At 50.2% G+C, this 26,886-nt stretch overlaps 1 protein-coding gene across 3 annotated transcripts in view; it reads right to left on the bottom strand.

Moving 5' to 3' along the window:
* Positions 1 to 26,886, bottom strand: part of mrc2 (mannose receptor, C-type 2) — a 603,955-nt gene that overhangs the window by 386,654 nt on the left and 190,415 nt on the right. For all 3 annotated transcript variants that reach the window (XM_072486972.1, XM_072486974.1, XM_072486973.1), the window contains 2 exons: positions 21,299 to 21,453; positions 13,708 to 13,824 (listed from right to left, as the gene is read on the bottom strand). In XM_072486972.1, coding sequence (XP_072343073.1) covers positions 13,708 to 13,824; positions 21,299 to 21,453 — 272 coding nt within the window. The remainder of the gene's footprint in view (positions 1 to 13,707; positions 13,825 to 21,298; positions 21,454 to 26,886) is intronic.

Consider the following 26,886-nt stretch of genomic DNA (forward strand, 5'->3'; position numbering starts at 1 on the left):
TTTGCCACCGCCTGTAAAACCCCTGCGCAGACCCTCTCAAGGCAAACTTAATACTCTCCAACTTTATGAACCCAGCCATATCATTTATCCAGGCCTCCAGGCTGGGGGGCTTCGCCTCCTTCCACATTAGCAAGATCCTTCGCCGGGCTACTAGGGACGCAAAGGCCAGAATGCCGGCCTCTTTCGCCTCCTGCACTCCCGGTTCGTCCACTACTCCAAATATTGCTAGCCCCCAGCTTGGCTTGACCCGGACTTTCACCACCTGAGATATTGCTCCCGCCACTCCTCTCCAGAACACCTCCAGGGCCGGGCATGACCAAAACATATGGACATGGTTCGCCGGGCTCCCTGAGCACCTTCCACATCTGTCCTCTACCCCAAAGAACCTACTCAACCTCGCCCCAATCAAGTGCGCTCTGTGGACCACCTTAAATTGTACCAGGCTGAGCCTGGCACACGAGGAGGAGGAATTAACCCTACTTAGGGCATCAGCCCACAGACCTTCCTGGATCTCCTCCCCCAGCTCCTCCTCCCATTTACCCTTCAATTCTTCTACCAGCGCTTCCCCCCCTTCTTTCAAGTCCTGGTGTATTTCCGACACCTTGCCCTCCCCGACCCATACACCCGACACATTATTATTCCTGCTCACTAAAGAAGTGAATCTACCAATTTTAACCAGCCTCTGTTAAAGGCAAAATTTTGGGAGAACTCTTTAGTGCCTTGGTTTCAGGTCTCCATTCTCCCCTGGAGCTATTCTGGAAGCAAAGGAATGTATTTTAATTTGAGTAAAATAACGAATTTTGAGACAGAAGAATGAGTTCCAAATTATTAACAACAGGGAAAGGTTGTTTGTTCTACAGCGTGTCCTGCTCAATCCCATCCTTCTCCAAGAATATGTTTGGGATTAATGATATTGATCTTATAATTACGCTTTTACAATTCTATTATTTTTTGAGTGAAAAATTTGTACCAACTCCCTAATTTTTATTGCGAGCTTCCTAATTTTTATGAAGTGCCAACTTCTACAATTAATCAGAGCAACTTTTATCAATTTTTGTATCGATCCTGAAGCCTGAGGAGTGAGTGTCTCAGTGAAGGGGGCTGAGGAGTGAGTGTCGCAGTGAGGAGGAGCTGAGGAGTGAGTGTCCCAGTGAGGAGGGGCTGAGGAGTGAGTGTCCCAGTGAGGAGTGAGTGCCCCAGTGAGGAGGGGCTGAGGAGTAAGTGTCCCAGTGAGGAGGGACTGAGGAGTGAGTGCCCCAGTGGGGAGGGGCTGAGGAGTGAGTGTCCCAGTGAGGAGTGAGTGCCCCAGTGAGGAGGGACTGAGGAGTGAGTGTTTCAGTGAGGAGGGGCTGAGGAGTGAGTGTCCCAGTGAAGGGGGCTGAGGAGTGAGTGTTTCATTGATGAGAAGCGGAGGAATGAGTGTCTCAGTGAGGAGGGGACCAGGAGTGAGTGTCCCAGCGAGGAGGGGACCAGGAGTGAGTGTCCCAGCGAGGAGGGGCTGAGGAGTGAGTGTCCCAGCGAGGAGGGGCTGAGGAGTGAGTGTTTCAGTGAGGAGGGGCTGAGGAGTCAGTGTTTCAGTGAGGAGGGACTGAGGAGTCAGTGTTTCAGTGAGGAGGGACTGAGCAGTGAGTGTCCCAGTGAGGAGGGACTGAGGAGTGAGTGTCTCAGTGAGGAGGGGCTGAGGAGTGAGTGTCTCAGTGAAGGGGGCTGAGGAGTGAGTGTCACAGTGAGGAGGGGCTAAGGAGTGAGTGTCCCAGTGAGGAGGGGCTGAGCAGTGAGTGTTCCAGTGAGGAGGGGCTGAGGAGTGAGTGTCTCAGTGAAGGGGGCTGAGGAGTGAGTGTCACAGTGAGGAGGGGCTAAGGAGTGAGTGTCCCAGTGAGGAGGGGCTGAGGAGTGAGTGTCCCAGTGAGGAGTGAGTGCCCCAGTGAGGAGGGGCTGAGGAGTGAGTGTCTCTGTGAAGGGGGCTGAGGAGTGAGTGTCACAGTGAGGAGGGGCTAAGGAGTGAGTGTCCCAGTGAGGAGTGAGTGCCCCAGTGAGGAGGGGCTGAGGAGTAAGTGTCCCAGTGAGGAGGGGCTGAGGAGTGAGTGTCCCAGTGAGGAAGGGCTGAGGAGTGAGTGTCGCAGTGAGGAGGGACTAAGGAGTGAGTGTCCCAGTGAGGAAGGGCTGAGGAGTGAGTGTCGCAGTGAGGAGGGGCTGAGGAGTGAGAGTCCCAGTGAGGAGGTACTGAGGAGTGAGTGCCCCAGTGAGGAGGGGCTGAGCAGTGAGTGTCCCAGTGAAGAGGGACTAAGGAGTGTGTGTCCCAGTGAGGAGGGGCTGAGGAGTGAGTGCCCCAGTGAGGAGGGGCTGAAGAGTGAGTGTCCCAGTGAGGAGGGACTGAGGAGTGAGTGTCCCAGTGAGGAAAGGCTGAGGAGTGAGTGTCTCAGTGAGGAGGGGCTGAGGAGTGAGTGTCTCAGAGATGAGGGGCTGAAGAGTGAGTGTCGCAGTGAGGAGGGGCCGAGGAGTGAGTTTCCCAGTGAGGAGGGGCTGAGGAGTGAGTGCCCCAGTGAGGAGGGGCTGAGGAGTGAGTGACCCAGTGAGGAGGGGCTGAGGAGTGAGTGACCCAGTGAGGAGGGGCTGAGGAGTGAGTGTCCCAGTGAGGAGTGAGTGCCCCAGTGAGGAGGGGCTGAGGAGTGAGTGTCCCAGTGAGGAGGGACTGAGGAGTGAATGTCCCAGTGAGGAGTGAGTGTCCCAGTGAGGAGGGGCCGAGGAGTGAGTGTCTCAGTGAGGAGAGGCTGAGGAGTGAGTGCCCCAGTGAGGAGGGGCTGAGGAGTGAGTGTCCCAGTGAGGAGTGAGTGCCCCAGTGAGGAGGGACTGAGGAGTGAGTGTCCCAGTGAGGAGTGAGTGTCCCAGTGAGGAGGTGCTGAGGAGTGAGTGTCCCAGTGAGGAGGGACTGAGGAGTGAATGTCCCAGTGAGGAGTGAGTGTCCCAGTGAGGAGGGGCTGAGGAGTGAGTGTTCCAGTGAGGAGGGGCTGAGGAATGAGTGTCCCTGTGAGGAGGGACTGAGGAGTGAGTGTCTCAGTGAGGAGGGACTGAGCAGTGAGTGTCTCAGTGAGGAGGGCCTGAGGAGTGAGTGTCTCAGTGAGGAGGGGCTGAGGAGTGAGTGCCTCAGTGAGGAGGGGCTGAGGAGTGAATGTCTCAGTGAGGAGGGACTGAGGAGTGAGTGTCTCAGTGAGGAGGGAACCAGTAGTGAGTGTCCCAGTGAGAAGGGGCTGAGAAATGAGTGTCCCAGCGAATTGGGGCTGAGGAGTGAGTGTCTCAGTGAGGAGGGGACCAGGAGTGAGTGTCCCAGTGAGGAGGGCTGAGGAGTGAGTGTCCCAGTGAGGAGTGAGTGTCTCAGTGAGGAGGGACTGAGGAGTGAGTGTCTCAGTGAGGAGGGAACCAGTAGTGAGTGCCCCAGTGAGGAGGGGCTGAGGAGTGAGCATCCCAGTGAGGAGGGGCTGAGGAGTGAGTGACCCAGTGAGGAGGGGCTAAGGAGTGAGTGTCCCAGTGAGGAGTGAGTGCCCCAGTGAGGAGGGGCTGAGGAGTGAGTGTCCCAGTGAGGAGGGACTGAGGAGTGAATGTCCCAGTGAGGAGTGAGTGTCCCAGTGAGGAGGGACTGAGGAGTGAATGTCCCAGAAGGAGTGAGTGTCCCAGTGAGGAGGGGCTGAGGAGTGAGTGTCCCTGTGAGGAGGGACTGAGGAGTGAGTGTCTCAGTGAGGAGGGACTGAGCAGTGAGTGTCTCAGTGAGGAGGGCCTGAGGAGTGAGTGTCTCAGTGAGGAGGGGCTGAGGAGTGAGTGTCTCAGTGAGGAGGGACTGAGGAGTGAGTGCCTCAGTGAGGAGGGGCTGAGGAGTGAATGTCTCAGTGAGGAGGGACTGAGGAGTGAGTGTCTCAGTGAGGAGGGAACCAGTAGTGAGTGTCCCAGTGAGGAGGGGCTGAGAAATGAGTGTCCCAGCGAATTGGGGCTGAGGAGTGAGTGTCCCAGTGAGGAGTGAGTGTCTCAGTGAGGAGGGACTGAGGAGTGAGTGTCTCAGTGAGGAGGGAACCAGTAGTGAGTGTCCCAGTGAGGAGGGGCTGAGGAGTGAGTGTTTCAGTGAAGAGCAATGGAGAAGTGAGTGTTCCAGTGAGGAGGGGCTGAGGAGTGAGTGTCTCAGTGAGGAGGGACTGAGGAGTGAGTGTCTCAGTGAGGAGGGACTGAGGAGTGAGGGTCTCAGTGAGGAGGGACTGAGGAGTGAGTGCCTCAGTGAGGAGGGACTGAGGAGTGAGTGTCTCAGTGAGGAGGGACTGAGGAGTGAGTGTCTCAGTGAGGAGGGGCTGAGGAGTGAGTTTCCCAGTGAGGAGGGGCTGAGGAGTGAGTTTGCCAGTCAGGAGGGGCTGAAGAGAGAGTATCTCAATGAGGAAGGGCTGAGGAATGAGTGTTCCAGTGGGGAGGGTGGAAGAGTGAATTTGGCAGTGAAGATCTGATATACATTAATGTGATAATGATCAGGAATCCTGTTTTAGTTGTTGGGGAATTCCTTTGAAGTGTATCCTGGCACCATTTACATCATTTCAGATGGAAAACCAGGATCTGGATTTTCAACATGATGAAGAGACACTGCATTTGCAAAAATCTTGGAAATATCCTAAAATTCTAAATCCCACCCCCAATCCCATCTTCATGGGGCTGGGATTGGCCTGGCTGGGGTTCAGCACATGCGATTTGTGGAGGCCATAGGCCATTTCAATGAAGAGAGATTTTTGAAGAACAGGAGTGTGGAATCCAGAGTGTGCATGTGAGAGGGGGTCTGGACTTTGTGAATGTGTGTGGATAGGCAGGATATCCCTTTGGGGAGGTAAAGCACCCGTGGTACAGGTAAGCCACCTTTTGGCATTGTTAAAATTGAACAAGATTATGCATTTTCTACGCACAAAAGCATTTGAACAGTCAAGCTGTTAAAGAAGTATCCAGCTGTCAAGGAACTGATAAAGAGGTGTCTAGCTGTCAAGGAACTGTTAAGGAGTATCTCGCTGTCAACCCTGTCCCAGAGGTGTCAATGCTGTCAAGTAACTGCCCAAGGATGCTAGGTGACTTAGTATGGATGAGGTATGGACAAAGGGTAGTGGGTGGGGTGATGGATTAGCAAGGGTTGGCATTAAATTGGTGTTGGTGTATGGGGACTCTGGGGTGTGTAGTGGGACGCTAAGTTGAAATATGGGTATGGCAGCCATAGGGAGTGGGTGGAGGGCTTGAGTTGGCACAGGGAGTGTGGGGGGTTGAGAGCTGGAGAGGTGTTTTTAATTTTTAAAATTTATTTAAACCTAGTTCTGGGTCACCAAGGCAGGCCTTGTACTCGGTAATCTGCGCATTCATTCTGGCGTTGCACCCACCTTCGACCCAAAATTCAACCTGTGCAATGGACATGTTGGAAGGTTGTTTTCACCAATCGGGGAAATCTCCAGACTTGGCGAACCTGACCCGAGATCGAAAGTCAGGGTTCGGGCTTTGGTTTAACAAAACATAAACAAAAAATGCCAGCAATACTCAGCAGGTCCGGCAGAGTCTGTGGAGAGAGAAACAGAGTTAGCGGCCAGAATTCTCCGGCCGTTCACTGGCGGTGGAATTCTCCAGTCCAACCCCGCCCATGGTTCTCCTGGCGGAGTGGGGTGGCTTCAGTGTGAATTCCCATTGACAGCGACGGGAGCAGAGAATCCCGCTGCCAGCGAATGGCGTGTCGCCCCCACCACCAAAAAACAGGCGGCCAGGAGGCTGGCCATATCGACCTGAACCGTAAACTCTGTCTCACTGTCCACAGATTCTGCCTGATCTGCTGAGTATGTCTGGAATTTTCTGATTTTATTTCAGTTTTCCACAGTATTTTGCTTTGATTTAACATCTCATCTAAAAGATTGCATTTCTGACACTGCGGCACTCCCTCAATACAGCAGTGGCATTGCCACTGAAACTAAGTGTTCACATCTCTGAAGTGGAACTTGAATCTACAACCTTCTTGAGATAAGGGTGCTACTAACTGAATGGTGGCTGACAAAGTCCCTCGTTCCCATAGCACCACTTACAGCTCGGCTTGATTATGGTGGAATTGGATCAACATTAATGGCGATTCAGCCTTAAAGCTAGGAATGATTTATCATTGACTATACATGCTAATTTCCGCAACAAATAATCCAGCAGTGATCTAAATGAATGGGGCCAAGGTATTTTTGCGAAAGCCAAGCAAGTGTTGACAAATTGATGAGAGAATCATAAAGTCAACAATCTGCAGGTGTTCGACAAATTTATCATTTGACTCCTAACCGTGAGTCGGAACGCCCTTTACCAACTCAAATGCCGGTTTTAAAGACGGCCAGCAGTTGGATGGTTTCTAAATGGCCAGTTAGAATGGGACTGGTGGTAATCACAGACTTTGCTGATGGAATCCTTTACACTCATCAGAGAGGACAAACTGGAGGGTTCCGGGTGCGGCGATGACCAGCTAAGTCGCACATTTCGGCAGCTCCCGGTGGAACGGACTTTTGGGCTCTTAATAGGAGCCCCAACGGCAATTTTAACGGCTAAAAACACTGTGCAGTAATCCAGAAGGGAATCCCCCCTGGACACGGATGGAAAAAGGAGAGGAAAGTGGCCGATTGCGGTGGATCCTCTAGAGCAGCGGCTAGGAAGGCAAGCACAAAGCAAGATGGCGTCGGAAGGTGGCAGTTTAATATGGGGCCCTGACCAACAAGAGTTCCTGCGGCGCTGCGTGGAAGAACTTAAAAAGGAGATGAAGAAGGAGCTGTTGGCCCCAATATTACAGGCGATTGAAGGGCTAAAGGAGGAGCAAAAGACCAAGGAGCAGGAGCTTCGGGTCGTGAAGGCAAAGGCTGCTGAGAATGAGGACGAAATACAGGGCCTGGTGGTGAAGACAGAGATGCACGAGGCACAACACAAAAGGTGTGTGGAAAGGCTGGAGGTGCTGGAGAATAATGCGAGGAGGAAGAATTTAAGGATTCTTGGTCTTCCCGAGGGTGCAGAAGGGGCGGACGTCGGGGCATATGTGAGCACGATGCTGCACTCGTTAATGGGAGCGGAGGCCCCGACGGGTCCGCTGGAGGTGGAGGGAGCCTATCGAGTTATGGCGCGAAGACCGAGGGCTGGAGAAATTCCTCGAGCCATAGTGGTGAGATTTCTCCGATATAAGGACAGAGAGATGGTCCTCAGATGGGCAAAGAAAACCCGGAGCAGTAGGTGGGAGAACGCGGTGACCCGCGTATATCAAGATTGGAGTGCGGCGGTGGCGAGAAGGAGGGAAAGCTTTAATCGGGCCAAGGCGGTGCTGCACAAAAGGAAGGTTAAATTTGGAATGCTGCAGCCGGCAAGACTGTGGGTCACACATCAAGGGAAACACCACTACTTTGAAACGGCAGAAGAGGCGTGGACATTTATTGTCGAGGAGAAACTGGAATAAGTGGGCTAGAAAAAGAACGTTTGGGACAAAGTGGTGGGGTGATTACGTGGGGTGAAGGGGGGGGAAATGGGGGAAGAGATGATTTCCCAAGTTGTTAATCCTGCGACCCTGTAACTTTTCTCTCTTCCCCATGTTGTGGGGGAGGGGGGGGAGGAGGGAGGATGGGGAGCTGGGGGCGCCGGCCATTGGGGGCGGGGTCAAATGGGAAGCGCGGGCTTTGTTTCCGCGCTATGGTAATCATGGCGGGAACAGGGAAGCAGGAAGGAGGGGGCCTCGCACAGTGGGGGCCGAGGTCACGGGGGGAAGCCGAGGTCGGCCAGAGTTTGCTGACTTCTGGGAGCAACATGGGGGGTGCAATTACGCTAGAAAGGGACCTAGTGGCGGATAGTGGGGGCAGATACGTGATGGTGAGTGGCAGATTACAAGGGGAGGCGGTGGTTTTAGTGAACGTATATGCCCCGAACTGGGATGATGCCAATTTTATGAGGCGTATGTTGGGACGCATCCCGGACCTAGAGGCGGGAAAGTTGTTAATGGGTGGAGATTTTAATACGGTGCTGGACCCAGGGCTGGACAGATCGAGGTCCAGGACCGGAAGGAGGCCAGCTGCAGCTGGGGTGCTCAAGGGCTTTATGGAGCAGATGGGAGGAGTAGACCCCTGGAGATTTAGTAGACCGAGGAGAAGGAGTTTTAGTTTTTCTCCTATGTCCACAAAGTCTATTCACGGATAGACTTTTTTGTTTTGGGAAGGGCACTGATCCCGAAGGTGACGGGGACGGAGTACAAGGCTATAGCTATTTCGGACCACGCTCCACATTGGGTGGACCTGGAGATAGGGGAGGAAAAAGAACAGCACCCACCCTGGAGAATGGACATGGGATTATTGGCAGATGAAGGGGTGTGTTTAAGGGTGAGGGGGTGTATTGAAAGGTACTTGGAACTCAATGACAATGGGGAGGTTCAGGTGGGAGTGGTCTGGGAGGCGTTGAAGGCTGTGGTTAGAGGGGAGCTGATATCTATCAGGGCACATAAAGGAAAGCAGGAGGGTAGGGAAAGGGAGCGGTTGTTGAAAGAACTTTTGAGGGTGGACAGACAATATGCGGAGGCAGCGGAGGAGGGACTATACAGGGAAAGGCAAAGGCTACATGTAGAATTTGACTTGTTGACTACGGGTAATGCAGAAGCACAATGGAGGAAGGCACAGGGTGTACAGTACGAATATGGGGAGAAGGCGAGCAGGTTGCTGGCCCACCAACTGAGGAAAAGGGGAGCAGCGAGGGAGATAGGGGGGGTGAGAGATGAGGAGGGAGAGATGGAGCGGGGAGCGGAGAGAGTGAATGGAGTGTTCAAGGCATTTTATGAAAGATTATATGAAGCTCAGCCCCCGGAAGGGAAGGAGAGAATGATGTGCTTTCTGGATCAGCTGGAATTTCCTAAGGTGGAGGAGCAGGAGAGGGCGGGACTGGGAGCACAGATTGAGACGGAGGAAGTAGTGAAAGGGATTGGAAGCATGCAGGCGGGGAAGGTCCCGGAACCAGACGGATTCCCAGTGGAATTCTATAGGAAATATATGGACTTGCTGGCCCCGCTACTGATGAGAACCTTTAATAAGGCTAGGGAAAGGGGGCAGCTGCCCCCGACTATGTCAGAGGCAACAATATCGCCTCTCCTAAAGAAGGAAAAAGACCCGCTGCAATGCGGGTCCTATAGGCCCATTTCCCTCCTGAATGTGGATGCTAAGATTCTGGCCAAGGTAATGGTAACGAGGATAGAGGATTGTGTCTCGGGGGTGGTTCATGAGGACCAAACTGGGTTTGTGAAGGGGAGACAGCTGAACACAAATATACGGAGGCTGCTAGGGGTAATGATGATGCCCCCACCAGAGGGGGAAGCGGAGATAGTGGTGGCGATGGATGCCGAGAAAGCATTTGATAGAGTGGAGTGGGATTATTTGTGGGAGGTGCTGAGGAGATTTGGCTTTGGAGATGGGTATATCAGATGGGTACAGTTGCTGTATAGGGCCCCGATGGCGAGCGTGGTCACGAATGGACGGGGGTCTGATTATCTTCGGCTCCATAGAGGGACGAGGCAGGGATGTCCTCTGTCCCCGTTATTGTTTGCATTGGCGATTGAGCCCCTGGCCATAGCATTGAGGGGTTCCAGGAAGTGGAGGGGAGTACTCAGGGGAGAAGAAGAACACCGGGTATCTCTGTATGCGGATGATTTGTTGTTGTATGTGGCGGACCCGGCGGAGGGGATGCCAGAGATAATGCGGATACTTGGGGAGTTTGGGGATTTTTCAGGGTATAAATTGAACATGGGGAAAAGTGAGTTGTACGTGGTGCATCCAGGGGAGCAGAGCAGGGAAATAGAGGATTTACCGTTGAGGAAGGTAACAAGGGACTTCCGGTACTTGGGGATCCAGATAGCCAAGAATTGGGGTACATTACACAGGCTTAATTTAACGCGGTTGGTGGAACAGATGGAGGAGGACTTTAATAGATGGGACATGGTGTCCCTGTCACTGGCAGGTAGGGTGCAGGCGGTTAAAATGGTGGTCCTCCCGAGATTCCTTTTTGTGTTTCAGTGCCGAAGGCTTTTTTCAAGAGAATCGAGAAGAGTATTATGAGTTTTGTGTGGGCCGGGAAGACCCCGAGAGTGAGGAGGGGATTTTTGCAGCGTAGTAGGGACAGGGCACTACCGAGCCTAAACGACTATTACTGGGCCGCCAATGTTTCAATGGTGTGTAAGTGGATGGGAGAAGGGGAGGGAGCGGCGTGGAAGAGATTGGAGAGGGCGTCCTGCAGGGGGACTAGCCTACAAGCAATGGTGACGGCACCGTTGCCGTTCTCACCGAAGAAATACACCACAAGCCCGGTGGTGGTGGCTACATTGAAAATTTGGGGGCAGTGGAGACGGCATAGGGGAAAGACGGGAGCCTCGGTGCGGTCCCCGATAAGAAATAACCATAGGTTTGTTCCGGGGAGAATGGATGGGGGATTTGGAGCATGGCAAAGAGCTGGGGTAGTACAATTGAGAGATCTGTTCGTAGATGGGACGTTTGCGAGTCTGGGTGCACTGACGGAAAAATATGGGTTGCCCCAAGGGAATGCATTTCGGTACATGCAACTGAGGGCTTTCGCGAGGCAACAGGTGAGGGAATTCCCGCAGCTCCCGACGCAGGAGGTGCAGGATAGAGTGATTTCAGAGACATGGGTGGGGGATGGTAAGGTGTCGGACATATATAGGGAAATGAGGGACGAGGGGGAGATCATGGTAGATGAGCTGAAAGGGAAATGGGAAGAAGAGCTGGGGGAAGAGATTGAGGAGGGGCTGTGGGCTGACGCCTTACGTAGGGTAAACTCATCGTCCTCGTGTGCCAGGCTAAGCCTGATACAATTCAAGGTTCTACACAGGGCGCATATGACTGGAGCACGGCTCAGTAAATTTTTGGGGGTAGAGGATAGGTGTGGGAGATGCTCGAGAAGCCCAGCGAATCACACCCACATGTTCTGGTCATGCCCGGCACTACAGGGGTTCTGGGTGGGGGTGGCAAAGGTGCTTTCGAAGGTGGTGGGGGTCCGGGTCGAACCAAGCTGGGGGTTGGCTATATTCGGGGTTGCAGAAGAGCCGGGAGTGCAGGAGGCGAGAGAGGCTGATGTTTTGGCCTTTGCGTCCCTAGTAGCCCGGCGCAGGACATTGTTAATGTGGAAGGAAGCCAAACCCCCGGGTGTGGAGACCTGGATAAACGACATGGCAGGGTTTATAAAGTTAGAACGGATCAAGTTCGTATTAAGGGGTTCGGCTCAAGGGTTCACCAGGCGGTGGCAACCGTTCGTCGACTACCTCACAGAAAGATAGAGGGAATGGAAAAGAAGAAGACAACAGCAGCAACCCAGCGGGGGGGGGACCGGACGGACTCTCAGGGATGTCATTGTATATGTATAGACACTTGTTATAGGTAATGTATATTGGATTGTTGGATTGTATCTTTGAAGAGTAACTATTTTTGACAAGGCAGTTGCCACTCAGTTTTGTTTATGTTTATATATTATTTATTTATTTGTTTAAAATTGGCCTCGGTTATTTATATTGCTTTATTGTTGTTCAAAAGAAAAACTATGTACTGTTATGTTTGGCCACAAAATTTTGAATAAAATATATTTTTTTTAAAAAGAGAGGACAAACTTGATTAGCAAATCCGAGCCATGTGATGCTCAGGTCTCCTACCAAGTGGCTAGCAGGGGAAGAATGATTGTTCTACTGTGGATATGTGGGTAACAACAGAGGAAATGCAACCGGGATTGTGTAGGCATTATTGACCGAGAGAAAGCAGCTGGGGTTCTGCTTATTCTTTAGAGGTTGAAGCTCTCTCAGAGTTTGCTGTGCTAATTTGGAGGCTGTTTTAACTAATCTGTCGATTGGGAAACTGATGGGATTGGGGGCAATGCTGGCTTCACACCCTGAATTCAAAGGGTAATACAGGGCGAGGTGTGAAATGAGGAATCCACCTGAACCTGTGGAGTTCCCGCCCAGCGTTAGGTGACAACTGCCCCAAAAGGCTTTTTCGTATAAAGACCATTCTTGAGGTAAAACTGAGAAACATTGGGAAAGGTACAACATCACAGAATTGTTACGGCACAGTAGGAGGCCATTTGGCCCATCATATTTCCACCGGTGCTCCAAATGAGCATCATGACTTAGTGCCATTCTCCTGCCTTTTCCCCGTACCTCTGCACATTGTTTCTATTCAAGTAATCATCTTATGGCCTCTCGATTGAACCTCCCTCTACCGTCCTTCCAGGCAGAGCATTCCAGACCCCAACCACTCGCTGTGTGAAAAAGCTTCTTATTACATCTCATTTCTTTCTTTTGAAAATCACTTTAAATCTGTGCCCTTTCTTTCTTGATCCTTTTACAAGCGGGAACATTTTCTCCAATCCGACTCTGCACAGCCCTCTCATGATTTTGAACATTTATATTAAACCTCCTCTTCGCCTTCTTCGCACCAAGGAGAACAGTCCCAACCTCTCCAATCTATCCTCATAACTGAGGTTTCTCATCCCTGGAACCATTCTTGTAAACCTCTCCTGCACTCTCTTTAATGCATTCACATCCTTCCTACAGTGTGGCACCCAGAACCGTACACAATACTCCAGCTGAGGTCTAACTCGTGTCTTGTATAAATTCAGCATAACCTCGTTGCTCTTGTACATTTCTTCCTGGGTGAAACAACAATAAGATAAAGGACTAATCTTTGCTTCTTCTATTCAATTCATCAGGGTGACCAGGATTTGGTACAACAGCTGGTTAAAATAGTTTGGGATTTTTTTTTAAGTGAGCAGCCTAACCCTGAACACTCACAGCTCTTGAACTGAGAATTTGCTGACTACAGCAAATCATTCCTGGCACAGACTAGGCCTGTCAAAGTAACAAAGGAAATGCAGGTTGCCAGATGGGCAGGCGCCCAGAAAGAGCTCAGCTGCTAAGATTTGTGCATTTTGAGCCAAAGTATGGTGAGTGATGGCTTCTTAAAGATTGCTGCCATCTGCAGGAGTTTCTCTTATAGATCAGCCCCTTTGTACCTGGGGGCCTGAACTCATTCTCTTGATTGGAAGGAAGGGGAATCAGAATGGACCACTAAATCACTTGATGGGTTTTACTCCAGTGAGAATGAACAGAAAGCTCATTGGGAAAGAATTGAGTGTATGGCACTGCACTGGTACCATTCACAAGCTTGTTTAAGAACTCACAAGAGTAAATGTGGAACAAACTCCCAACATCATTCACGACCTCTGGACGTTGCCGGGCCCCCTCGTGCACTCTGCCCTGAGGCCCACACGTGTGCACTCTGCCCTGAGGCCCTCATGTGTGCACTCTGCCCTGAGGCCCCCTCATGCACTCTGCCCTGAGGCCCACACATGTGCACTCTGCACTGAGGCCCACACGTGTGCACTCTGCCCTGAGGCCCACACGTGTGCACTCTGCCCTGAGGCCCTCATGTGTGCACTCTGCCCTGAGGCCCCCTCATGCACTCTGCCCTGAGGCCCACACGTGTGCACTCTGCACTGAGGCCCACACGTGTGCACTCTGTCCTGAGGCCCACAAGTGCACTCTGCCCTGAGGCCCACACGTGTGCACTCTGCCCTGAGGCCCACACGTGTGCACTCTGCCATGAGGCCCACGCGTGCATTATGCTCGAGACCTTCACAGGCACACTGCCCGAACCATGTTGATTTACTCACCTTTGCACAGCCTAGATTGTCTTCCTGAACCTCCTCCTCCACTTCAGAGAAGCAACTGGGTTTCTTGCAGATGGAAGGCAGTGTGAGGTTACAGGGTCCATCATTCCATCGCCCCTCCTAATTCCATAAAGAGAAAGGAGGGATTGCATTTTAGTATGAAATGAATAAAATGAAAGTAGGAGTGTTTATCGGAAACACAGACACACTGTGCTGTCCTGGAGTGGATATCTGACACCCGGCCATTGAACAGTGCATCTGATTAATGAAAATCTGTAAATAACTCAACCAAAGGTAAACCCATCTTCGAACAAGATAATTAAATCCCTGTACAAAATAATTTTGATGTGACAGCTTCATATTATTGGGTATATCAATGTGTGACTACCCTCCATTTTACATTTTTGTGATTGGCCAATGACACATCCAATCCCTTTCTTTATGACATCCAATCACTCCAGGGTAGAAAACAAATACAACACAGAGCCTGCCACTAATCCTTCCCCATTGGTCTCTCCCCAGATCCAATCACACCCTACCCTTTCCCCGTTCCTCAGATCCAGTCACCCCCACCTACTCCCCCCCTCCTCAGACCCGGTCATTATGCTGGGTCATAACCCAACACTACACCCTACCAGCGTCATGAAATTCTCTAAAGTCGGCAAGGAGAGGGCAATGTACCCCAGGGTCCCGAGGGACACACCGCTAGAGGAACTCATAAACACGGACAGTAAGAAGAGGAACTGTGGAAACATCTATGGACAGTTACGGGAAAAGTGTGGGGGGAGGGGGGCATATTTGGCCCCTCCTCTCCTTCCTTTACCCCCTTGTTTCGTTCTGTGATTTCCTTGGGTTCCCTCCTGCATCCCGCTTTGTTGTCCTTGCGGGGTTGGGGGAGGGGTGGGGGGGGGGGGTTTAAAGAGGGATGGAGGAAAACAAATAAGGGAACACAAAATGGAAAGGAGCTGAGGGGGAAGGGGAGAGGAGGGAACCCAAGGGAATCACAGAACAAAACAAGGGGAAAAAGGAAGGAGAGGAGGGGCCATGTAGCCCCCCACCCCTCTCCACAACCCCGCAAGAACAACAACTAAAAACCGCAACAGAAAGCAGCGGAACACAGTATGTGCTGCCTAGGGCAGATGTCAGCACTAAGAGGGAAAATCAGACAACCAACAGGGGGAAGGGAGGGGAGGTGTGGTTGTTTGTCGGGGGGGGGGGGGGGTCCACATGTAAACTTTTCTGCCAACAGCAAAGAACAGAGAAACGTACAGCGCAGGAACAGGCCCCTCGGCCCTCCAAGCCTGCGCCGACCATGCTACCCGCTTACCCTAAAACCTTCTATACTTTTGGGGTCCATGTCCCTCTATTCCCATCCTACTCATGTATTTAATAAGAAACAACTTTATATGTAAATACGAGGTGCACCATAGATTGAGCTGTTACTCTATAAAAACTACCAATAAGAATATGTTTAAAAAAAAGAAATTCCCTCAAGTTCATCACTGGGTATCCCATAGACTATATCATAGATGTCCCCCTAGATTTGATCACATCAAGAGAAGGAATCCCCCACTTTGTCATACCCGGAGAGGGAATCCACTAGATTATATCATGCCCAGAGAGGGAATCTCTCTGATTGTGCCATACCCGGAGAGGGAATCCACTAGATTACATCATGCACAGAGAGGGTATCCCCTCATTTCATCTTACCCAGAGAGGCGGTGCGTTCTGGAGAGTAACCCCATATCTAGAGAGAGAAGCCACTTTATTTTCTTGGAAATCCATGATGACACATTATCCCAGAGACAGGTAGCATTCACACACCATAAACAGCCGAAGATAGGATATCCTCTACATGGGCAAACAATCAAATAAAAGCCTCCACTTCAATGAACGTGAGTTCAAAAGAGAGAAATTTGATTGGTTAACTTCACCAGAGTTTAGTCCTTCAGTAACCTGCTAGTGAGGGACCTGCTCTCATGGCTCCTGGATAACACTCAACAAGTACATAACAATATGCAGCAACACATCGCAATGCACATCCTTTCAACTGATATCTTAACCCCTTATGCTCCTCTCTTCCTCCAACCATTAGGAGTATTGAAGTCTTGCTTCTGTTATGTTCCAGGCCCCAGTCCTCTTTTGAGCAGTAATCAGTATCGTATTCAACATTATATCCATGTTGTTGCAGCAAGGAATGGGCTGGAACATCAGTGAAGGATCAGCATTGGTGTTCCAGTGAGCATTTATAGAATCATAGAATCCTTACAGTACAGGAGGCCATTCGGCCCAAGGAGTCTGCACCAACCCACTAAGAGAGCACCCCAACCTAGGTCCACTCCCCCTATCTATCCCCATCTAACCATTGGGGACACTAAGGGGCAATCTAGCATGGCCAATCCACCTAACCTGCGCATCTTTGGATTGTGGGAGGAAACTGTACCATGGGAGAAAACTGGAGCCCGGAGACACGGTGGACATGTAGACACGGGAGAAAGTGCAAACTCCACACAGTCACCCAAGGCCAGAATTGAACCCGGGTCTCTGGCACTGTGAGGCAGCAATGCTAGCCACTGTGCCACCATGCCACCCCTGGTAAACCGGAATGGTAGACTCTGTGTTCTGATACTCAGCATGAAGTATATATATGTGTTATTTTCCTGGGGACGCAGTTATTGTTTGATGTCCAGGTTGACAATCTATTGAATGACTTCAGCTGGTACAGCGTGGACAGCTGTGATGCCATCAGGAATGGATCTCTTGGGGCAGGAGTTCAGCGTGTGGCCGACGGTTTGACTCAGATTGCCAAACCGCAGTCACAATTTGAGCTGTGTTACAATTTGGGGGGTTATAAGATGTTTTGGAACTATCCTTAGGGTAAAAATCAAGGGTGACATGGGACCTCAAGTCTGCCTGACAACAGGCCTGGATGAAGGAGCTGTTAAAGTTTAAAGAAAGGCCCTGACTGTTTGATGGGAAGAAGGTGTAAGGTATTGGAGACAATAGAAGTAGCATCTGGTATTAACAGTGGTTTGAACAGTAGTCTTCAAAGTGCCAGCAATGTGTTGAGAATGTCAGGCTGTAAACACTACTTTCCAAACATTTCCCGATATGACCACATTATAACGTCTCAGACCTCATGTGATCCCAGAGCTAATTTTAATGGGGGCAGTTGGCTCAGTGGGTGGGCGGGGCAGGATTTGGGAGGAGCAAAAGTAAATCCGCGGGGGCTAGGAATCAATTTGGAATGGTTCTGAGAAATTCTATTGACTATTTAAGGGAAGTGTAAAGTATTCCCGTGAACTAGGGTTTTCCTTACAAAAGGAAAGTTCTACTCCATGGTTTAAAATACAAGTGTATACACAAATAGGGTTCAGTCAATAGCTCTTCTGGACCGTTTGTTACAGTAAAAGTTTTAAAAAGGTGAAATCTTGTCATGTCATCCCTTCAGTTTTCAACTGCAAGTTTAAATTTCTCTTTTTAAAGGTATCAGTCTTTACAGGGATTGCAACAGCTGTACCTCATGTTCTACTTTAACAAGTGGTGCATCTTCCCTGGCCCCTCCTCCAGTGCTTGAGGGTCATCCAGATCTTCTTTTGAAGTTGAAACCTGGGAGTTTGATTGGTACCATTTCTACAAACATTCACTCCCTCCACCACTGACAAACAGTGGAAACAGTGTCCACCATCTACAAGATCACTGCAGGAAATCACCAAGGTTCCTTCGGCAGCACCTTCCAAACCCATGACCATAACCATCTAGTGGGACAAGAACAGCAGATACCTGAGAACACCACCACCTGGAAGTTCCCCTCCAATTCACTCACCACCCTGACTTGGAACTGTACAGGCGTTCCTTCACTGTCACTGGGTCAAAATCCTGGATCTTCCTTCCTAACAGCACTGTGGGTGTACCTCCACCACAGGGACTGCAGTGGCTCAAGAAGGCAGCTCACCACCATCTTCTCAAGGGCAACTAGGGATGGGCAATAAATGCTGGCCTAGCCAGCAATGCACACATCCCATCAAATGAATAATAATAAAAAAATCACCACTCAGGTCAGTTACCATTTTGGGATAGGCGATGCTTGCAGTCAACCAAGGGAGACACCAGCGAGAGATGGGACTGTCATCAGTTTGTGGGGTGAGGAGTGCATTCCAGTGGGAGCTATGGGATTTCAGATGAGTGTGTGAGTTTTTCTTTGAGGTCCCTGTGTCAATGAGGGTGCTTCATTAGATGTCAGCCGGTGGTTTCTTTAAGGAGGATGTTTTCACTGCAGACATCAGAAGGTTCAATATGTGCTGGCACAGGAAGCCACTCAAGGTGTTAGTCTCAAAATCCCAGAAATAATCCTCATGGCTTCCTGGAGGTGATACCCACCAATTTGCCATGAGATTCACTTTTATGTTGACCTTGGCTCTGGTGTTTGGAGGTGTTGGCGGCAGGCCAATGCACTGTCAAGAGAGTTGCCAAGATATTTTGGCACTGGGATGCGGATGAGTGGTTGACCACAGAACTGGACAGCAAGTTATTCCTTGACCTACGAACTGTTCAGGTGGGAAGCTGAAATGACAGCCGTGGCAACGTTTTGGTCAAAGTCTCCATTTTGTGAAGTAGGTTTTCAGAGAACATGGATCTTCAGTTAGTGTTTTCTCAACGTCCTGGAATTCTTCAGCCTCAAAAGCCAGGGCCAAGTCATCAGAAAATGTGAAAAGCTGTGACTTAGTGGGAGGGAGGTCACTGGCATATCTGCTGAAGAGAGTCACAGCGAGGACTGATTCATGTTGGGTATCTATGGGTGACTGATTTTATCTCCAACGGCACATGGAACAGTCAGCTGCTGATCATGGGGTTGATTAGTTATCAGGTTTTCATTTTGGGGACTGCCTGTGTGTTACACAGTTGAATAAACTCGGTTTGTTCTCACTGGAACGAAGGAGGTTGAGGGGAGACCTGATAGAGGTATACAAAATTATGAGGGGCATAGACAGAGTGGATAGTCAGAGGCTTTTCCCCAGGGTAGAGGGGTCAATTACTAGGGGGCATAGGTTTAAGGTAAGAGGGGCAAGGTTTAGAGTAGATGTACGAGGCAAGTTTTTTACGCAGAGGGTAGTGGGTGCCTGGAACTCGCTACCGGAGGAGGTGGTGGAAGCAGGGACGATAGTGGCATTTAAGGGGCATCTTGACAAATGCATGAATAGGATGGGAATAGAGGGATATGGACCCAGGAAGTGTAGAAGATTGTAGTTTAGTCGGGCAGCATGGTCGGCACGGGCTTGGAGGGCCGAAGGGCCTGTTCCTGTGCTGTACATTTCTTTGTTCTTTGTACACGGTGTCATTGGCACAGGAAAGTCAACAAAGCTGATTCCTGTCTTCAGGCCTATCTGGAAACCGGCCTCAGTATCAAGACTGGCTCAGAGCAGTTGTAGCCTGTGTGAAAACCTGCCACTTGAGGGGGCATTACTGTTATCAGTTTGGGACTCAATCTGGTTAGCAGGAGGCATTCCAGGGCCTTATATGCTATTGAGTGCAGGGCCATGAGGCAGGAGGCGTGAAGGTTGATAAATAGTTTCCTTGGTTTGGCAATGGCCACTGCCCTGAATTTGTGCCAGATGTTTGATGTGTTAGGCAGGTCGGTTCGGTGTGGACTGCACTTGATGCAGCGATGCGAGAAACAGACCTCTAACATTGTAGAAGATCCAACACAGTTTTATTGAATGATAGAACTAACATACATATTTAACTGTGGGTTGACACTATACTGAACTGACTGGAGACCTTGTACTAGCCTAACCAGAATTACTAGCTACCGCATGGTGTTTGCACTGTGCTAGCTCGTGGACTCTGACTGTCTCAATGACTGGGTCCAGAGAGAGCGGGAAACCTAGTGCTCTCTGGCTTTATAGTGATGGTGTCCTGTCTGGTGATTGGCTGCACTGTGCTGTGTGCTTACTGGTCATCTTGTATGTCAATCACTGCCTGTCTGCACTTCATTATGTACATGCTTGGATATGATGACAATGTTTGGACTGGTGCCTGTGATGTGGGTGTTGGTAAACAGCTATGCTCTCCACTTCCTTCCCTGTGAGTCAATAGTCTTCAGGAATTGTGGGTAAGTCCCATCACCTCCTGTTTGGTCAGTCTGACTTGTTAGCCATCAGGGCCACGTCCACTTCCTCTTGAGAGACTGCAGCAGGGCTGTTATCGCTGTACATTTTTCTGTTCAACTGGCCAGTACTTTTGATTAGGAGTTATGAAACAATGGCATCACCAAAAGCACCTTTGGTGAAGTTTTCTTTGATGTACTTGGCTAAGCCATATGCCTTGTTATCCCTGCTTGCAATGGGTTGGTGCCTGGGATCGTGGGTTCATTGTGGCCTGTAAGTTGAATTTCTTGCAGGGTGACTATGTCCACATTCTTGTTGGAGAGGTTTTTGCAAGAAGCTCACATTCTTGCCCACGTGAGGGCTTCAGCATCACATGGAGTGAAGCTGATTGAGTACAATTAATTGACCGTCAGTGGTTTAACCCTCTTGGATTTTGCCTTTATTTCATCAGTGCATCTGCTAAAGTTGTTGATTCTGGCACTAGCACCTCTCTGGTGCCCTTTTCCAAATGGCAGTACCTTAGAAGAGAGCAGATTTCCTCAGATGCTGTTCCAGTAGTCACTGGAAGGAAGCCAGAAGCAAGAAATAGCACAGGAAAAGGCCATTCAACCTATTGTCTCGTCTTTGCATGAACTATCCAATTTGTCTCACATCTCTTCTCTTTTCTCATGGCCTATCCAACCTTGCTTTTTCAGTTCTCTATTGGAAGTTACACTTGAATCTGCTTCTGCCACCCTTCCATGCAGTGCATTGCAGATCATCATAACTTGCTATGCAAAATTATTTCTAATTTCCTGGCTTTTTGTTTGTGCAAATTAACTGAAATCTATGTCCTCTCCTTGCCGACTCTCTGGTCAACGGAAAACACTTGAACCCATTCAATTCCATCAAAACTCCTCAAGCCTGGTGAATATTGTTTTACCATTCCCTCGGGGAATGCTGAACACAGCTGTTTAACAACATTGCCATTCCCTGCTGAGATCAGTTAGTTTAATGCCAATCATGGATTATACACAATAATAATAATCTTTATAGTCACAAATAGGCTTACATTAACACTGCAATGAAGTTACTGTGAAAAGCCCCTAGTCGCCACATTCCGGCACCTGTTAGAGTACACGAAGGGAGAATTCAGAATGTCCAAACTATCTAACAGCACGTCTTTCGGGGCTTGTGGGAGGAAACCGGAGCACCCAGAGAAAACCCAAGCAGACACGAGGAGAACGTGCAGGCTCCGCACAGACAGTGACCCAAGCAGGGAATCGAACCTGGGTCATTGCTGCTGTGAAGCAACAGTGTTAACCACTGTGCTACCGTGCCGCTCATATAGCATGGCCAATGCTACAGCAGGTGCCCTAACTTCCAGATCACTGGAGGAATAGGGGACAGTTACTGAACACCCATATGGCCTTTGTAAATGGAAGATTAAGTGAAATTTGTATTCTTTTCCAACCCTTACTGCCCTATTGAATGAGGGAATCTCGTACCACTCCCCAAAGTGTGACACAGTCCTCTTGGCCGTTGGCAAAGTTGTTAGGCTCGAAAGGATGCCAGTGGGTGAGGTGAACTGGAGATCCATCCGACCACTCAAAGTTCATCTGGAGTTTGATGTCATTGAGGCCAATCCACAATTCCTCGATATCTGCAGCGAAAGGAGAGACAGCAGGCATCAGGGAGCTGGCCAAAGCAGCTAACACTAGCTGCACTGCAGCTCGTACCCAGACATAACCCTTCAGATACAGACCCTGGGACACAGACAACACCCAGACACACACCTCCCCAGATGTAGGCCCAAAGATACAGACCCTTGGACACACACACCCATAAATGTCCAGACCCAGGGTAATGTTCAGGGGAACACGCCAGGTGATGAAATTTGAATTCCATAAAAAATTGGAATTAAAAGTCTAATGATGACCATCAAACCATTGTCAATTGTTGTAAAAACGTATCTGGTTCACTAATGCCTTCTAGGGAAAGAACTCTGCCATCCTTACCTGGTCTGGCTTACATGTGACTCCAGATCCACAGCAACATGGTTGACTCTTAAATGCCCTTTGAAATGGCCCTAGTGAACCACTCAGTTCAAGGGCAATTAGGGATGGGCAATAAATGCTGGCCCAGCCGGCGATGCCCACATCCCAGGAATGAATTTAAAGAATTCCAGACACCAGGCCCAAAGATTCAAAGCCTCAGACATGCAACCCCCCCAGATGCACACATACACCTTGACACAGGACCGAAGATACAGACCCTCAGACACACGTGCACCCATACCACCAGACATGAACTCCCTCCAGGCCCCCACCCGCATACAGCAGACAGACTTCCACAGACACAACCCCTACCAGTGTCCCAGATACGCACACAAACACACATATGTGGATTTCCCATAATACTTGACAGATAACATTAGAGACAATCCATGAGATCTGCAATGGATTGTCAGCAATGCCTTGTATTACATACCTTGTGGAGTTTGCAGATCCAGTAGTGGCTTTGCACCTCTGCATCAGACTCTAGCCACCTGTGACCCTACGGACACCCACTGATCCACCATGGACCCCTTATTGACCCTGTTTGCCCAGGCCATCCATCCGTATCAGCTTTGTAAAATGCAAGTAGAAACTGCACAGTGCAGAGACCCAACTCGCATTCTAGTGTATCAGGTCCCACCCATCTCCAGCAGAGTTACGACTAGAGTATGGTGAATTAGTCAAGGAATTTGCCACCTGTCTTTTTTATTAACAAGTATCATTCCAATATGATTGAAAGCTGCCCACGGTTGGGATGAGCACATCCTTCATTCAGCTCGAGTTCAGGGTTTCTGACCCTAAGGTGTGGCTGAAATCACTGCAGGACAAACGGGAGGCTGAGAATTTCCTGGATTGGATGTTCCAGGAGGTGGTTCCTCCGGAGTTTCAGAAAGTGGAGGAGGGAATTACGCAGGTGGTCGTCCAGTAGGCCTTGACGGTGCAGTTCGTGCTTAAATACCACAACTGTGCGGCATTCTCAAACTGGTTTTATAGCGTTATATAATGGCTATGGTGCAGAAGGAGGCCATTGGGCCTGTCGAACCCTTGCCCAGCTTTCTGTCAGAGCAATTTAGCTAGATGTACTCCCTGCATTCAGCCTCTGATCTTCGGGTAAGCGTTCTCCAAGGCGGCCTTCATGACGTACGACAATGCAGAATCGTCGAGCAGAAACATATAGCCAAGTTCCGCACACATGAATACATCTTCAGCCGGGACTTTGGATTCATGTCGCATTACATTCACCCCTCACCATCTGGCCTGGGCTTGCAAAATCCTACCAACTGTCCTGGCTTGATACAATTCACACCTCTTTAACCTGTGATTATCCCTCTCTCCAGTTGCTCCATCTGGACCTGTAAAGACTTAATTGCCTGCAAAGACTTGCATTCAAAGTATCGTCTTGCATCTTTGACTTTGTCTATATATGTGTTTCTGGAACCCACCTCTTCATTCACCTGAGAAAGGAGCAGTGCTCTGAAAGCTAGTGATCCGAAACAAACCTGTTGGACTTTAACTTGGTGTTGTAAGACTTCATACTGTGCTCACCCCAGTCCAACACCAGCATCTCCACATCAACAATAAAGAGAACAACAATTTATCCTGCATGAGAGGAGAGTGCTGATTGGTTGGAATTGGACTCTGATTGATAGAGGCGTTGTAATGGAGAATATACCAGGGAACAGTTAACTGCTAAGCTTCTGTTCAAGTTCAAATGAAGCAGGACAATTCTGATTGGTCAAGGGATTGCTAAGGGGAACAAACCCGGTGGTTTTTTTTTCTCTTATTTCAGCCAAACTCAAGTTCTGTCCTGCTGACTGACAATTTGGAGAATCTGCAGCCACTGATTTGAGTTATGTATGGCGTTTTAAGTGGGGTTACAGGGATAGGATGGGGGAGTGGACCGAGGTAGGGTGCTCCTTCAGAGGGTCGGTGCAGACTGGATGGGCCGAATGGCCTTCTTCTGCACGGTAGGGATTCTATGTTATCTCCTGGTGCCAGGCTAAAGGCCAACACTGACAGGGTGCAGAACATAATGAGGGTGAAGGGGGACAGTCTGAACTCATACAGCGATACAGGGAGCAAAAGGGTTGAGGTCCTATAGCCAGAGTAACAGGAGCTCAGAAGGGAGTTAAAAAGCAGAACCTCAAAAGGTACTAACCTGGATTACTCATACATATATATGTACAAATGTACAAAATAGGAGCAGGAGGTCATTCGGCCCCTCGAGCCTGCTCTGCCATTCAATAAGATTTCAGGATATTCAGGAAGATGGAAACGGAGGGGAGGGTGTCAACTTCGATCTAAGAAACATTATAGCTCTGGAAATGAATAATATGATTGAGGAGTCAGAGACCAAGGGCTTGACCTTGCTACCACTGCCAGCGAGGATGGAGAATTTGGTGATCAGCTAAGATTTAGCTGAGATTCCATTCACTGCAGCGGGAATGAAGAATCCCACCAGTGTCAAGGAGTGGAGAATCAAAGTCAGAGTCTATTTGATTAGAATCAAGGATCAAGAGAGGGCTATTACATAGTACGTATAAGCAATGGGCCACTAAATAATGGGAAGGAGATTGGAGTTCATATTTATCGGCAAATCACAGAAAGGTGCAAGAATCATACAGTGGTGATAATGAGGGACTTATTCTAATATAGGCTGGGATCATTGGCAGCCTCCCATCTCACTTAACGATGCTTTGCAGCGCGGTGGTCAGTTCTATGTTAAACATCTCCTGGTGTTGCTCCGGAACCTCACTCTGCCATGGCAGACTCTGCTCCATTTATATTAGTGCCAGGGGATCTTTAACACCTGCTACATGAGAGCAAATTAGGTCTCAGTTTAATGTCTCATCCAATGACACATGCGACAAAGCAACACTACCCCTGTACTGCATTGAAGTGTCAGTCCACAGAGTGGGACCTGAACCCACAATCTGCTGACTCACAGGTTCGAGTACCATCAAGAGAGCCACAGTGGAAACCTCTGTGCTAAGCTACAGCTAAACACTCTGGTGGCACATAACAGTGGGAGTCCAGTGTGGATGAGTTTTAGACAAGATCCAGGTCCCTCAGATACTAAGACCGGAACTTTCTGGTCCCGACGGCGCCTGCCTGCAGAGAAGGGTGCTTTCAACGGGAAACCCTGTTGACAACGGTGGGACCAGAAGATCCCGCTGTCGGCCAATGGCGGGCCACCTCTGCCGCCGTGGTTGCGTGGAAAATCCCGCCAGAAATATCTATTTCACTGCCTAAATCATTTGCTGCACGGTTGCACAAAAGCGTTGCAATGTCAGATTTTTTCGGTTGAGAGCAGCCAATTCAAGGCAGTGTCAGCTGGAGGTCAAAATTGACCATGGAGAAAAGCGGTGAAGATTTGCAGCTGCGAGCTGACTTCAAAGGGAACAACACCTGCTCTTGTTACGGCCGCTGGTCAGTAAGAGGATCAGTACATTAACATCATGGGGAAGGTCCCCGCCCCAACCCGCACAAAATGGGGGAGGCCTCGAGGATTTGATGAATTCTGCGGGATTCTCCGCTTTACGCTGAAATGACCCGATGCCAGCGTGAAAACTGGCGCGAACCACTCCGGCGTCAACGGCCCCCGAAGGTGAGGAATTCTCCATTTACCTCCACTTTCTCGGGTGCTAGGTGGACGCCGGAGGGGATGGCACCGCTCCAGCCAGCGCTGAAGGGACTGCGCAAGTTCGCGCATGCGCCAAAGAGCCGGCATGATCTTGCACATGTGCGGAACCGCCAACGTGTTTTGACGCATGCGCAGGGGGTTCTCTTCTCCCTGCCAGCCATGGCGGAGCCCTACAGGGGCCAGCGTGGAAGGAAGGAGTGCCCCCATGGCACAAGCCCGCCTGCAGATCGGTGGGTCCCGATCGCGGGCCAGGCCACCATGGGGGCCCCCCCCCCCCGAAGTCGGATCTCCCCGCGCAACCCCCGAGGACCGTCCCAGCCGACTGACCTGCCTGGTCCCGCCATGTGGGATCATGCGCAACCCACGCCGGGGGGGGCTGGTCAAAAACGGACGGCCGCTCGGCCCATCGGGGCCCAGAGAATTACCCGGCCCGCCCGAAAAATGGCGCCGGAGAATATGGCAGCCGGCGTCGGGGCGGGGTTCGCGCCGCCCCCCCGGGGATTCTCTGGCCCGGCGGGGGGTTGGAGTATCCCGCCCATTGTGTCTATCAAAGAAGGCACGACATTTAAGTTAGAGGTGGATCAATCATGGCTGGAAACATTTCTGAGTGGAAATCTGGAACTCTCGCTGCCTCACCCACTGAAAGCTGTTGAGGATGGAGGTCGAGATTAATAGATTTTGTTAGACAAGGGTATTAAGGGTTACAGGACCACAGCAGATATATGGAGTGACAGATCAGTCATAATCTAACTGAATGGAGGATTAGGTACTGAATAGCCCCATCCTGTTCTCGTGCCTTGTCTCAGGGACAGGGAATCAGTGAATCTGGGAGAGATGGAGTGTGTGTTCATGCAACGAGATAATAATAATGATTGAATATCGGAGCATCGATCTCAAATGCAATTAAAGGCTTGTGACAGAAGGTCATGAGTGAATGAAATACATCAATTTAGCCATTACATTGCTGGTTAACAAATATCCTTGGGCTCGATTCAACCAAATTGGATTAAAGCCCCATAGCGAGTGCGTTTAGCCGTGTGTTTCCCAGTGCTTGCAATGTCGAGAAACATAGGGCTATTCGGTGTGCGTGCCGGATCTCTCCAGCGCAGTGAGAGATCGGGATGCCCCCCTCAGTTGCCCATGCAGGGCATCCCGGCCTGATGGCACATGCACGCAAAGAATACCAGCTTGGCATCACCAACCTGGCATCCCAGCAGTAGCTATGCCAGCTGGCAATGCCACCTGGGCACCTTGGCAGTGCTAGGGTGGCACCCAGGTGGCACTGCCAGGGTGCCCAGGTGGCACCAGCAGTGCCAGGGCACCACCATGCCCAAAGGACATGCAGCTAGGGGCCTCTGATCCCCTGGGCGACCCCCACAAGTGCCATTCTATCTGG

Source organism: Scyliorhinus torazame, chromosome 21, assembly GCF_047496885.1.
Source record: "Scyliorhinus torazame isolate Kashiwa2021f chromosome 21, sScyTor2.1, whole genome shotgun sequence".
In the NCBI taxonomy this organism is placed as follows: domain Eukaryota; kingdom Metazoa; phylum Chordata; class Chondrichthyes; order Carcharhiniformes; family Scyliorhinidae; genus Scyliorhinus; species Scyliorhinus torazame.